Source organism: Xenopus tropicalis, chromosome 6, assembly GCF_000004195.4.
Source record: "Xenopus tropicalis strain Nigerian chromosome 6, UCB_Xtro_10.0, whole genome shotgun sequence".
Lineage (NCBI taxonomy): Eukaryota > Metazoa > Chordata > Amphibia > Anura > Pipidae > Xenopus > Xenopus tropicalis.
In genome coordinates this window covers 45956775-45969733 of record NC_030682.2, presented here as the reverse complement: position 1 = coordinate 45969733, position 12959 = coordinate 45956775, and the positions used below count along the sequence as shown (strand labels likewise).

General features: G+C 36.0%; 1 protein-coding gene across 3 annotated transcripts in view; it reads left to right on the top strand.

Annotated features, from left to right (window-relative positions):
- znf385d (zinc finger protein 385D) overlaps positions 1–12959 on the top strand; it is a 194343-nt gene that overhangs the window by 131327 nt on the left and 50057 nt on the right. For all 3 annotated transcript variants that reach the window (XM_031904169.1, XM_031904170.1, XM_002932412.5), the window contains one exon: positions 3364–3526. In XM_031904169.1, the coding sequence (XP_031760029.1) occupies positions 3364–3526 (163 nt within the window). The remainder of the gene's footprint in view (positions 1–3363; positions 3527–12959) is intronic.

Sequence of the window (12959 nt, the reverse complement as noted above, 5' to 3'; positions counted from 1 at the left end):
AGTCCCCTTTTTTGTGGTTATGCCACAAAAAACTTTCTGGCTTTGATGCCTTCCATAGGACTTAATGGCATTCGACAGATCAAACCTGGCAAAAAGATAGTCCCGATGAAAGTGTAACCAAACTGTTAATGATTTCCGAAATGTTCGTATACTTTGCGCAAAGGGGAAATTTATCAAAAACCACGAAAAACTTGGAACGTGGAATTTTAACAAAATTTTCGCATGCACTCCAAAATGTTCTATAATTTAGAAAAAAATTTGAGAATTTACCTCAAAATTGTTTAGTAAATATCCCCGAGAGTCAGTTGACAATGGAATTAAACCGGAAATGTTATGGGCTTTATGCCTTAATCAAGAAAGTAACACACAATTTAAAAGATCTAAAGTTGTAATCACTGTTTTATTATAGAGAGAACTGTCCAGTTGTGGAATTATCTCCAAGTTGGCTCTATAATGACAGAAGAAAGAGTTTCAGTAAAGTGTTGGGTGATCTCTTAGCACATAATATACAAAGCTTCTCGGGTATTACTCATAGCACAGTGTGCAAACTCAGCTCCATTTTTTTGGTAGGAAGGATTTTTTTTAATTACTTTCTAAATGCAAAATGTAACAGGTTAATTAGCTAAAACTAAACAGAATTTATATGAATATATATTGTACTTGATGGATTTGTTTTTTTAACCTATGTTGTTGTTGTGTAAAATCTTTGTAAAATGCTGAAAATTAGAGCCACATAAAAACCAATCACTTCATAGGGACTTAATAGCTATTATTGATTATTTAATGAGGCAAGTATGACCTTTTTAGAAACCAATTAATTCTACAGTGTGAAGATTCACATGTCATTGCTTTTCAAGGTGAGAAGATGCAATAGATTTGTCATCCCTCACTGTATTACAGGGCAATTATCAAAAATTTGTTTTAGATATAAATCATGTAATAAATACAATAAGTATAAAAAATAATTACATCAAAGGAAATAGTTTCAAAAACATTTACATTGCAGTTAAACTCTTTCAGCACATAACAATGTGCCACTTTCTATTACAAAACAGTAAGTTCTGTTTTATTTTAATATTTGGAATAATATATTACTTTTATTTTCTGATTACTGCTTTGTTCAATACACTCCTATTTTTGGTACATTTGGTATTGATGTATAAAAATAGTAGAAGTGGAATTCATTTTCATAGAATCAAGTGTAGAAAATACAATCTCAATATGAGTAGGATTCAGGATCAGACTGGGGGCTGCAAGGCCCACCGCAGGAGCCCCCAACACCCTCCGACCCCCTCCCCCACTCACCTGTGGCGCGTCGGGGGAGGATCGCGGGAGCGCCCTGGGAGGTTCAGGTCTTGGCCACCGAGGCCCAATAGGGCCGGGGCCCACCAGGTTTTTTCCTAGTGCCCTGGCGGCCCAGTCCGACGTTGGTAGGATTTTAAGTAATTTTACTTTCTACACCAGTTTGTTCAGAGGTTTGCTGTACATGCAATACTTCAGTAGACTTTGCAAAATTCATTGAAATGTAAGATTATGCAATAAGTTCCAGCTTGCTGTTAAATACCATGACTTTATAAATAGATTTGTTGAATGTCATTTTACATTATTTTACACACTCCTGTCATAGTGCGTTAATTTTTATCGCACACTTTTTTGCATTAAAATAGACGTGAAAATTAACGCACGATTCAATAAAGGATTATCGCATGCGTTAAATTTGCGCTACCACATGCTTAATTCTCACGCAGAAATAATACTAACGCATGATTCACAAACACTTAGACGCGCTAAATATCGCATTAGTCTGTGCAAAAATGAACACCTACTTGAGGCAGGCGGTAATTAGAGAAAAGTACAGTTCATGAACTTCTGGCAACACAATATGGACTTTGCAGTGTGATTTATTCAAGTATGGGGGTGAATTATTAATATATGTAGGCTCCTAGCTTAATTTCTGTGATTTTTCATACTTTTCGCGACTATTTCGTACTTTGCGACCAAATTATTGCGAAAAAATTGTATTGTTGCGCCGAGTACAACAGATTTGGATTCATTCAAGCTTCGGTATTGTGACTTTCCTTTGGCCAGGTTGGAGCTGCAGAGTGTCATTTATTGCTATGGGAGGCTTCCAAAATCATGTACAGTAGGATCAAAGTCGGAATCCAGGATCCAGCCGTTTACAATCGTTAAATACAAACATTTCGTGATTTTCAGATCGCAAATACAAAATTATCGCGACTAAAACACTCATCGCGAGTTAAATAACGCAAACCACATCACGTCTAAATTAACGCAAGTATCTTATAGTGAATCGTGATAAAAAATTTTACCGCATGCTATAAATAGCGCTCAAAATATTTTGTGTTTTTTTTGGTTACCATGGAGTTAGAATTGCTTTATATTTAAAATTATGGAAATATAAGTCCAAATACTTAATCCCTGCTTTCAATATGCATCAGGGATAAATGATTAAGTTTATCTCTAACACTTCATGGAATGCAAGTCTTTTTGAGTTTTCGAAGCAGTCAACACATTATGATGAACTGACATTTATCTGCTTCCCAACAGTCAGAAAAACGATACTAAAATTCCAGGATTCCAAAGTTCGCATTTTAGTAAATATGGCCACAGATCCCAATTATACTTAACAATTTTATATATACTTAACACATTTTTTAACACATCTGAATTTTATTTATTTTTTTTCATTTGAAATTGAGTTAAGTATTTGAATAGTTTGATAACAAATGTTATGTTTGATGCGCAGTGTAGATTTCAAAGTCAAATGCTAGCACGTGGCCTGTTAATCAGCTACATTTGCTGTATTTGGCAAATGTGAATAACTGTAAGGAGTTACAATATGTAAAGCATTAGACTTGTGAAATGTGCTATGGGAAATCTGTTTGATAGCACATCTAATAGGCAAAACACAGAAAAACATCTGGCATTACCCTGGGCATTTTCCTGACAAAAGTACTTTTGCTTGTGTAGCGTAGCGATGCCTATGCTGAATGAGCTATTTTCATTTAAGGATCTAGAGAACATATTTAATATTGAGCAGAAATCCGTGTTATTTAATTACAACAAATCTGTGTGTCTTTATAAGAAATCAACCATCAATTTTTTATGAATATTCCCTTGACTCACAAACCCATTGTGCAACTGTGGTTAGAATTCTAGGATACCATCTGGATTAATATAATAAATGCAACAATACATTGCACATATTAGAAAATAAAAAACATGAATAAACAGTACAACTAAAACAGATACGACACAGCCCTGGTATTGAACATTATTGTTACAAACATCCAAACTGCAAATGGAAAAAGAGCCTCATGGTTTGTTGTCTTCTCCTTTTAGAGCCAGGCTGCAGCCCACTTTAAAGGAACAAAACATGCTAAGAAACTCAAAGCACTGGAAGCCATGAAAAATAAGCAAAAATCTGCTGCTACCAAGGACATTGTAAAGACTATCATCACATCCCTCCCCACTAATACCATGAATGGTAACTCCGAGAAAACAGGTTAAGTGATAATCTTTACTTCTTTCTTTTTGTTTGTTTATATGTTTTCTTGTGTAACTACCTGTCTGGCTGTGTGCCTGTCACACCGATTCACTGTTGATTCATCATCCCTTCTATATTGATTTCTGTCTCCTTTGCTATTCTTTTAAGACAAAGGCAATTACTTGTCATACTTCTGTTTTTTTGTACAAAGTTATAAAGCACCTTATCTTGTACACTTAAAATATGTGTAACCGCAATAATTTTACTTTTGCATGCAATAGCAGAAGAAAGTGTTTTTCTTAACAAACATAGCAGTGGTATATTTCCTAGTTATTTGATTTAAAATGTAAAGATAATGCACTACATGCTGTAGATCTAGGCTTTGTTGGCTTTAAGTCACTGAAATAGAATAAGCCTCTCAATATCTGCTCATGGTAACATTGTTTTCCTATTAAAGGAAAAGTAACACTAAAAATTTTTAAGTAAAAAATCCCCAAAACTTGGCTTCCGGTCATTTGAAATAGGGCGATATAGGGCAGAATCCACTATGCGATGATCGATTGATCTATCCTAGCCTTCCTTCTGTATAGGTCGCATAGTGAATTCTGCCCTGTATCGCAGTATCGCCCTATTTCAGATGACCAGAAGCCAAGTTTTAACTGGTATTTTCTAATAAAGCATTTAAAATAATAAATGGTGTGCAGGAGAGGGCAATTATTGGGGTAGGGTAGAATAGATTTTTAGTGTTACTTTTCCTGAAAAAGAGATAATGACACTTTTTAGGTCTTACCAGAATTGTATTCATCACAAAAATGTGCCTATATGTTGCTTGTTGTTTATTCTCAATTTGACCTCTTTCTATATAAATTGGACATGTCACTTCTCCTTTAAAAGTTTATTGGACTCATGCTGACATGATTTTATGGTTCTTGGAGCTTGTCAATCAGGACTTGTAAGGTGGAACCTAAATGCTTGACTGACAGGAAGAATCTGGCAGTGCAATTTAATGGTATTGTCATCTTTTATAAGGTCAGAGTTCACAGCTTTCTTGTGACAGTGCTGTCGCTTACTTTCAAGTTCTGGTAAATGACTATACAATAATGACCTACACTGAACTACAAAACTCCTCTCCTTCACTTCTCTGTGCCGCTTATTTTTTTCTTTAAACTTTTAACTGATTCCCTCATACTTGATTATTTATGTGTGGCCCATGCCTGCCTGCCTGCTTGCCTCTGCTGTAAAGATCTGTGCTAGGGCTGCATGCAAGATTTACCTTTCAGCCCCCAGTGCTGGAGTAGGTAATTTGTAGAAAGCTAGAGGGAAGCAACAATTATCTAGAAAGGTGGAATGAGTTAAAAACACTATTAAAAAAGAGCAGTGCAGGGAGTTTTCCAGAAAGAGAAGGTTTTTTTTCTGCAAGAGAGAACGTGATATATAAAAGGCTGAAAAGAATCAGAAATCAGCAAGAATAAAACAGTATTACTTGCCCCTTACTGGAAGTAGTATACTTTTCCATATAGGGAGGTAGAGTTGCTTTTACAGCAATATCATTTATTAATTTGGTGGGTTTATGTTAGTGATTTTATGATTAATTGTTATTGCTCTCAAAGAAAATATTTAATCACAAAACTAAAGGATATATATTCATTTTGTTAACTTGCGGTCTACTTGCCCCTGTTAAATCAACTTAAGATTTCCCACTGCGGCCATCGGTAAGTAATATGGGAAATGAGTTTAAACAATTATTGCACATTATGAATGTTATTTTTTCACTCCAGTGATGCATTTAATCATACAGTCAACTATTCCTATCCTTAACCCGTAATATTTCTTATTGCTTAGTGTTCACCTGTCCATTCCATAGTATACATGCCCAAACTCTAAGAGCCCTGAGCACTTAGTTTTCAACTATGGGGGGGTTCCACTGGACAGAAGCATTAGCAGCCAATCATTAGGTATTGGGATCACTAAGAAGGGCTGCTCTGGTGCTTTCAGATATGGGTTGTTGTTGCAAGGCATCGTTTCCAACAGTCAGTTGGCAAGGTAACTACCACTGGCTGGAGTTTAAAAGGTTTACAATTGGATACTGTAGAAAGGCATGAAGGGAGCCATGGAATGTACAAAATATCATAGACTGCAGCTATGAGTATTTCATAGGAGGGTGCTAAGGAAAGTGTTGCGTTTGTGGAAGAAAATGTTAAAATATATACATCCCATCTGGAAAACATACTTCTCTAAAATATTTTTACTGAAAATGTTTTTTTGCTGCTGTAAAAAAATTTAAAAAAAAATACATATTAAAGCAAATACTACAATATATTTTCAGTCTGTGAATTCTACGTACACTATTTAGAGTATGCTGGGATTTAAATTGAATTACTTATCTAGGTTGAAAGGCATAAAAAGGTATTTGATATTTTATGTTATTAAGAGTACCTTTAGCGAATACATTATAAATGGAATATGTTGATTTATTAGATTTCATTACATTTTTTGCTGAAAACTTTGATTTAACTAAAGGTAGGGTTTAATAAAACCTTCGCATAAATGCAGGAGGTTTTATGCTGAAATAAACTGTCTAATTCACCTGCATTTATGTGAGTCTGTCTTTTAAAGCTGCTATTTGGAAAATATGCTCCATGTATTGTCTCCTTAACAATGCTAAAACCAAGTTATATTTGATATGACCATAGTTCTCATATTTTAACATAAATATAACTATGAAAAGAAGGTTAGTAGTATAACATGAATAGAACAAATATACACCCTTATTCCCATTATCCCAAGATATTAAAGAGTGCTAAATTGTGTTGCAGATACTGGCATCAAAAATTAAACCATTTTAAATCTATCATAACATTGTCTTTTGCATGGTATTTATAAGTTTGCCATAAAAGTATTTGCCCAATGCTTTTACATTAACTATCTGATGCCCCATGTCTCTCTATGAGGGGGCTGCCATATTTGTGCAGCAGGAGTCCGTTAGCATTAAAAGCACAAAGAAAATGATCATTGGTGTATGCTATAAACCACCCCATATATATGAGGGGGATGAGACCCAGCTATTGTTACAAATGGAGGAGGCTTCAAAACTGGGTCAAGTTTGAAGACATTGACTGGAGTAATGGGGTGGCTAAGTCAGAAAAAGCTAGTAGGTTTGTAAATATGCTAAATGACAACTTTTTATTTCAGGCGGTTCAAGAACCTACTAGGTAAGTTGGGGGGTAAGTTGGTTGATGAGAACGGGGAAAAAGCAGAAATTTTGAACTCTTTATTTTTCATCTGTCTATACATCTGAGGAGCCAGCTAATGAAGGCTTCCTTTTTAATATGCCCAGTTCTAGTAATTTAGCTACTGACACATGGGTCACTCGGGAGGAAATTCAAAAGAGACTTGAACATGTAAAGGTAAACAAAGGTCCAGGGCCGGATGGGATTCATCCCAGGGTATTTAATGAGCTGAGCGCTGTGATTGCCAAGCCTCTTCACATAATTTTTCAGGATTCATTGAGGTCTGGCATGGTGCCGAGAGACTGGCGGATTGCTAATGTGGTGCCGTTATTTAAAAAGGGATCCCATTCTCAGCCTGAAAACTATAGGCCTGTTAGTCTGACATCAGTAGTAGGAAAACTTTTGGAAGGGGTAATAAGGGATAGGGTACTTGAATACATTGCTGTTCACAATACTATTAGTTTGTGCCAGCATGGTTTTATGCGTAACAGATCTTGCCAGACTAATTTAGTCGCTTTTTATGAGGAGGTGAGTAGGAACCTCGATGCTGGAATGGCAGTTTATGTCATCTACTTGGACTTTGCTAAAGCGTTTGATACAGTACCTCACAGAAGGTTAATGATCAAATTGAGAAATATTTGCCTAGAACATAATATTTGTAATTGGATAGAGAACTGGCTGAAGGATAGAGTACAAAGAGTGGTGGTAAATGGAACCTTTTTTAATTGGACCAGTGTGGTTAGTGGAGTACCGCAGGGGTCAGTCCTTGGTCCTTTGCTTTTTAACTTGTTTATTAATGACCTGGAGGTGGGCATAGACAGTACTGTTTCTATTTTTGCTGATGCAAAACTATAAGTTCCATGCAGGATGCTGCCGCTTTGCAGAGCGATTTGAAAAAATTGGAAAACTGGGCAGCAAACTGGAAAATGAGGTTCAATATTGATAAGTGCAAAGTTATGCACTTTGGTAGAAATAATATAAACGCGAACTATCTAATGAATGGTAGTGTGTTGGGGGTATCCGTAATGGAGAAGGATCTAGGGGTTTTTGTAGATAACAAGTTGTCTTATTCCAGGCATTCTGTCATTCTGTCATTCTGTGGCTACTAAAGCAAATAAAGTGCTGTCTTGTATAAAAAAGGGCATTGACTCAAGGGATGAGAACATAATTTTGCCCCTTTATAGGTCCTTGGTAAGGCCTCACCTTGAGTATGCAGTGCAGTTTTGGGCTCCAGTCCTTAAGAAGGATATTAATGAGCTGGAGAGAGTGCAGAGACGTGCAACTAAACTGGTAAAGGGGATTGAAGATTTAAACTATGAGGTTAGACTGTCGAGGTTGGGGTTGTTTTCTCTGGAAAAGAGGCGCTTGCGAGGGGACATGATTACTCTGTACAAGTACATTAGAGGGGATTATAGGCAGATAGGGGGTGTTCTTTTTTTTCCATAAAAACAATCAACGCACCAGAGGTCACCCCTTTAGATTAGAGGAACGGAGCTTCCATTTGAAACAGCGTAGGGGTTTTTTCACAGTGAGGGCAGTGAGGTAGTGGAATGCCCTTCCTAGTGATGCTGTAATGGCAGATTCTGTTAATGCCTTTAAGAGGGGCCTGGATGAGTTCTTGAACAATCAGAATATCCAAGGCTATTGTGATACTAATATCTACAGTTAGCATTAGTGGTTGTATATATAGTTTATGTATGTGAGTGTAGAGATTGGTAGGTGTGGGTTGTGTGTGCTGGGTTTACTTGGATGGGTTGAACTTGATGGACTCTGGTCTTTTTTCAACCCTATGTAAGTATAACTGACAGGCTGAGAGGGGACAGTCAGGTTGTCAAAACAGTCAGGTTTAGGAACTTCCAGTAACAGTCAACATGACCTGTTGGTAACGTTTAATGTATATTAGTATTTTGAAGAGTCGTTTTTAGTGTCAGTATCACTTTAAAAATGATAACACTATTGTTATACTAAGGTAAGTATAAAAGTTGCTCAATAAATTGCAGCCAAAGCTTTATAAATATGGTGTAATTTCATGAAACATAAATTGCAACATTAACTGAGATATGTAAAAGAAAGTTTCATTATTTGATCACAAAATTCATTAACTTGTCTCAGATATTTTCAAGATGATTTGAATCATAATTTTAGCAGCTCTCATTTTTTAGGCACTGGCAAATAATTTACATCATCATAAAAACAAAACTGTGTCTCATTACAATGAAAAGATTTATATGTTAGAAAGTATATAAATCACATTTTACAGTCAGAAACTGTTTTTTAAGTTATTTGTGGAACATCAAATGGTTGAATTGTAGATAAAAGTAATAAATAGGAATCATTTTGAAATGATAATTTATTCTCAACTCCAACACTAAATTCTCATTTGGCAAAACTTAGGGGAGAAGTGCATGGAACAGATATCCTTTGTTGCAAGCAGTTCATCCATAACATCAGTTAGTACTTGTTTCCTAAATGTTTTTTTCTTCTCATGACAAATGCTATATTTTTGAGCCAAATTTTATTTTACATCAGAAAACATAATAAAAAAAAATCATAAACTCTCAATGAAATCTTTTGCTCTTGTTCACCAGTAGTGGCTTAATGCCATTTCTTTCCATGTCGAGCAAAAGAATGTTCAATTCTTTAGTAGATTAAGTACATTTAGTAAATATAAGCCACACACCTTACTTGGAAAATATTATTCTGATGAAGTGTGGCTGGAAGTGGAATGACAGCATTTTGCTGCTATTATTAGAAAAGGTTGACCCAACACTTGGATTGCAGAGACAGCACTGGAAAATTTTTTGGAATTTAGAAAATCAGAATCAGTACTAATTTGTTTTATAGAATTTTGGATTTTTGGATGTTGGTTGAAAACTGTACTTTCATTACAACAGACAAAATCTAATTCAAGTGAAAATACGTATCTGTAGATCTCCATGCTTTATAGCATGCTCTATACTAAGGAATATGTTATGCCCATGTTCAAAAAAACTTGTGTTTTAAGGAACAGAAACAACTTTATAAAGCCAGGTTTTCCCGGCGTTTACGATCGTTCGCATAGGAAAATTTTGGAATACGATATTATCGTGACTAAAACGATTTTTTTGTAAGCATTTTCGTGACATTTGCGATCATCAGAAATTACCGTATCTAATTCGAATTTTACCCATTTCGGGATTCAAACTCGTACTTTGATGAATCAGCCCCTAAGTGTCTTTGAGCTCTGTATAGGCATGTTGAATGATATTGCTGGTACTACTATACACTTTTACAGGCCCAGACTGGCAATCTGTGGATTCTGGCTAGTGCCAAAGGGGCTGCTGTAATATGCCATAGATAGTCACTATTTAGTGTGCCTATGTGTACTTAAAATGCCAGGGCCTATTTTGAATGCCAGTGTGGGCCTGCATCTTAAGTTGTTTGTTTTATGGCACAGTTATATAACACAGTGCCATCCAGTGCCCACAAGCTGCCTACACTGCTGCTGTAGTGACAGCGAAAATGGCTGGCCAGATAGAAGAATACAGGAAAGTCAACACTAAACTTTTTAGAGGTTAAAAATGTAGTTCTTGGGGTTGGCGCAAACTGAAATATATTGTTGGAAAAGGTAGTACAGGAAAAAGTATTTAGATATAGCTATAGTTTAAAGCCCTAGAAATATTGTACTGTGTAAATTGTATGCCCTGTATTGTAAAGAAAAAGCTAAAAATAAGGTCATCATATTAAACTGGGGAAATGAAGAAGAGAAGACCAGATTACCACAAGGTAATATTGCAAATATGATTTTATGTTAGTTACTATTATACAAAGATACATCTCTGTGTTTGATTAAACATTTGTTGCATGCAGTTGCACATTTAGTGCTGCACCTATGGATCCCATATATAAACTGGTACAGTGCCTCATAGGTCCAGTCGGGAGAAGCATTTATTCTATAAATAGATTACCTTTCACCTTTACTGGTCACCTTTAAAAGCAAACATCTTATTGGTTGCTAAGGGTTACTGCTCCTGGGCAAACTTAGTGCCTTTTATTACACATAAAACATAAACATAAATGAACATAAATGTCGTGATATTTGAAGGGGACCTGTCACCCAGACATAAAAAGCTGTATGATAAAAGTCCTTTTCAAATTAAACATGAAACACAAATTCCTTTTTTTTATTAACGCACCTGTAACTTTTGTAAAGGCATTTAAAAATCCCAGTTGTCAATCATACAGTATATTGCCTTCCCTGCCTTAGGCAATTACTTTAACTTTCCATTCAGCACTTACTTTCCCCCTCCCTCCTCACCATCTAATTGTGTAGCCAGTGCATGGGCATGGGCATCTGGTCCCCCATTGTGGCACATACACAAGATTTTGGGGTGATACAAAACTTGCCTTAATAACAGTGCCCGCAAAATAGCGCCTGCCTGCTTGCTGTGATTCCAAGACTGAAGAAAAACAAAATGTACATTATTTATATAGCGCAACTGAAGTCTTGGCTTGACAAACACAATATTAAAGAATTTAAATGGATTGCTCTTCAATATTAATGAGGATGAGAGATTTAATATTTGTGTATCAGTAAGATAAAGTGTACCAGCCTGTGCAGTGGGCTAAATAACAATAAGCTCATAATAATAATGATCCAACTTACCAGTAAGCTATGAGGCATCATCATTATTTAGCCAGCATATCTTGTTTGGTATTGGTATGGAAACAAGTTCTAACAATGAACATGTGATATTTTCATTTTGACTATCTGAGAGGCATCTTTCAGTAATGGCACACATACAGTCAAGTCTTGCTTTGCTGTTGAAATCACAAGTGTGTTGAATCCTTTACGTTGTTACCAGATGCCAAAGAATATCCCCATTATTAGCAGCACTAAAAGCAAATACAATTGAAATTGAAATGAGGTCACAGGAAGAGACCATTTCTTGTTCCTTCATGTTAAAAATCCTGCTGCCAATAAAGCGTTGTGTTACACCACCCAGGTTTGATGTCTCTGTGAGAGAAAGCCAACGTATGTACTTTTGGATATATTAACAATAACAAAGCCTTCCAGACCTCTATTAATGCACACAAATATGGTCTGGTATTCTATGTGGTCACCTTAAAGAATTTTCATTTACATTAATGATTGCATAAAGCCATACAGAGCAGGAGATAAGCAAAAAAGTATCTATTTACATATCATTTACAGAGATGCCTTTTCAGGGAAGAGCTATCTAAAGCAATTGCCTTTATCATTTTTGAGCCGGCTTCTTTAGGATTTTTCAGTATTTGTGAAATTCCTAAATGCAGAACCAGATAATTCGCCTTTCATACAAGGATGATGATTAAAGTAGTGTGATACTTGGAATAATGGAGACAGTGAACAATTTACAGTGGCATAAACCCCTCTCAAAATACTACTTTCCCAGTAATTTGCAGGTTGCTATGGAAACCCTGCCATTTAGAAAGAGTTCTTTTTCCCTACTTACCACTCAAATATAAATGTTGCAACCTGAAAATGTCTGAAACTGCATTAATCCAATATCGATGGTGTAGACCTCTACCTCGCTGAAATTTATTCAGGCCTTCAAGTATCTAGTTCTCTTTTCTGTATATGTGTATATATATATATATATATATTTTTTTTTTTTTATAAAGTCGAAAGATAATGTGAATGCTTAATGCCACGGAAGACTTTATTGTATACAAGATGAAAATAACACATGCATGCAATCTGTAGCTGCAAAGAGACATAAGGAAACTCCAATTCGTTGTAGTGTGCCAGTAAGCCCAATATGTTAAATTAATGCCACAGTGAATCATGGGCTTCCTTGCCCTTTAAGGTACTGTTTACTTTAAAACAGTGTAGTTTCTTTCTCTCTTTCTTTTATCAAATGCACGGTTCTCAAAATGGATATGCGGTAGGATTATTCAAGCTGATTAAATAAAAGCATCTAGATGCTTTTTTCCTCACTTGGTACAGTTATAAGTTAAAGGAGAAGAAAAGGTGAAATCACTGGGGGGTGCTAAATGGTAGGCACCCCCCGTGATTATAATAAATTTCCTAAAACCATGCCCCTGTTAGCAGAGACTGCCCTGGCCCAGGGTTCTTCTGAGTGAGCACCTCAGAGTGATTGCCTTCTTCTGCTTTTTCGTTCTGTATTCGGCTCTCCAGCACACCCAGCACGGCAAAGTTAAAAGCAGGAAGAAGATCGCTTTGTGGTTCTCATTCAGAA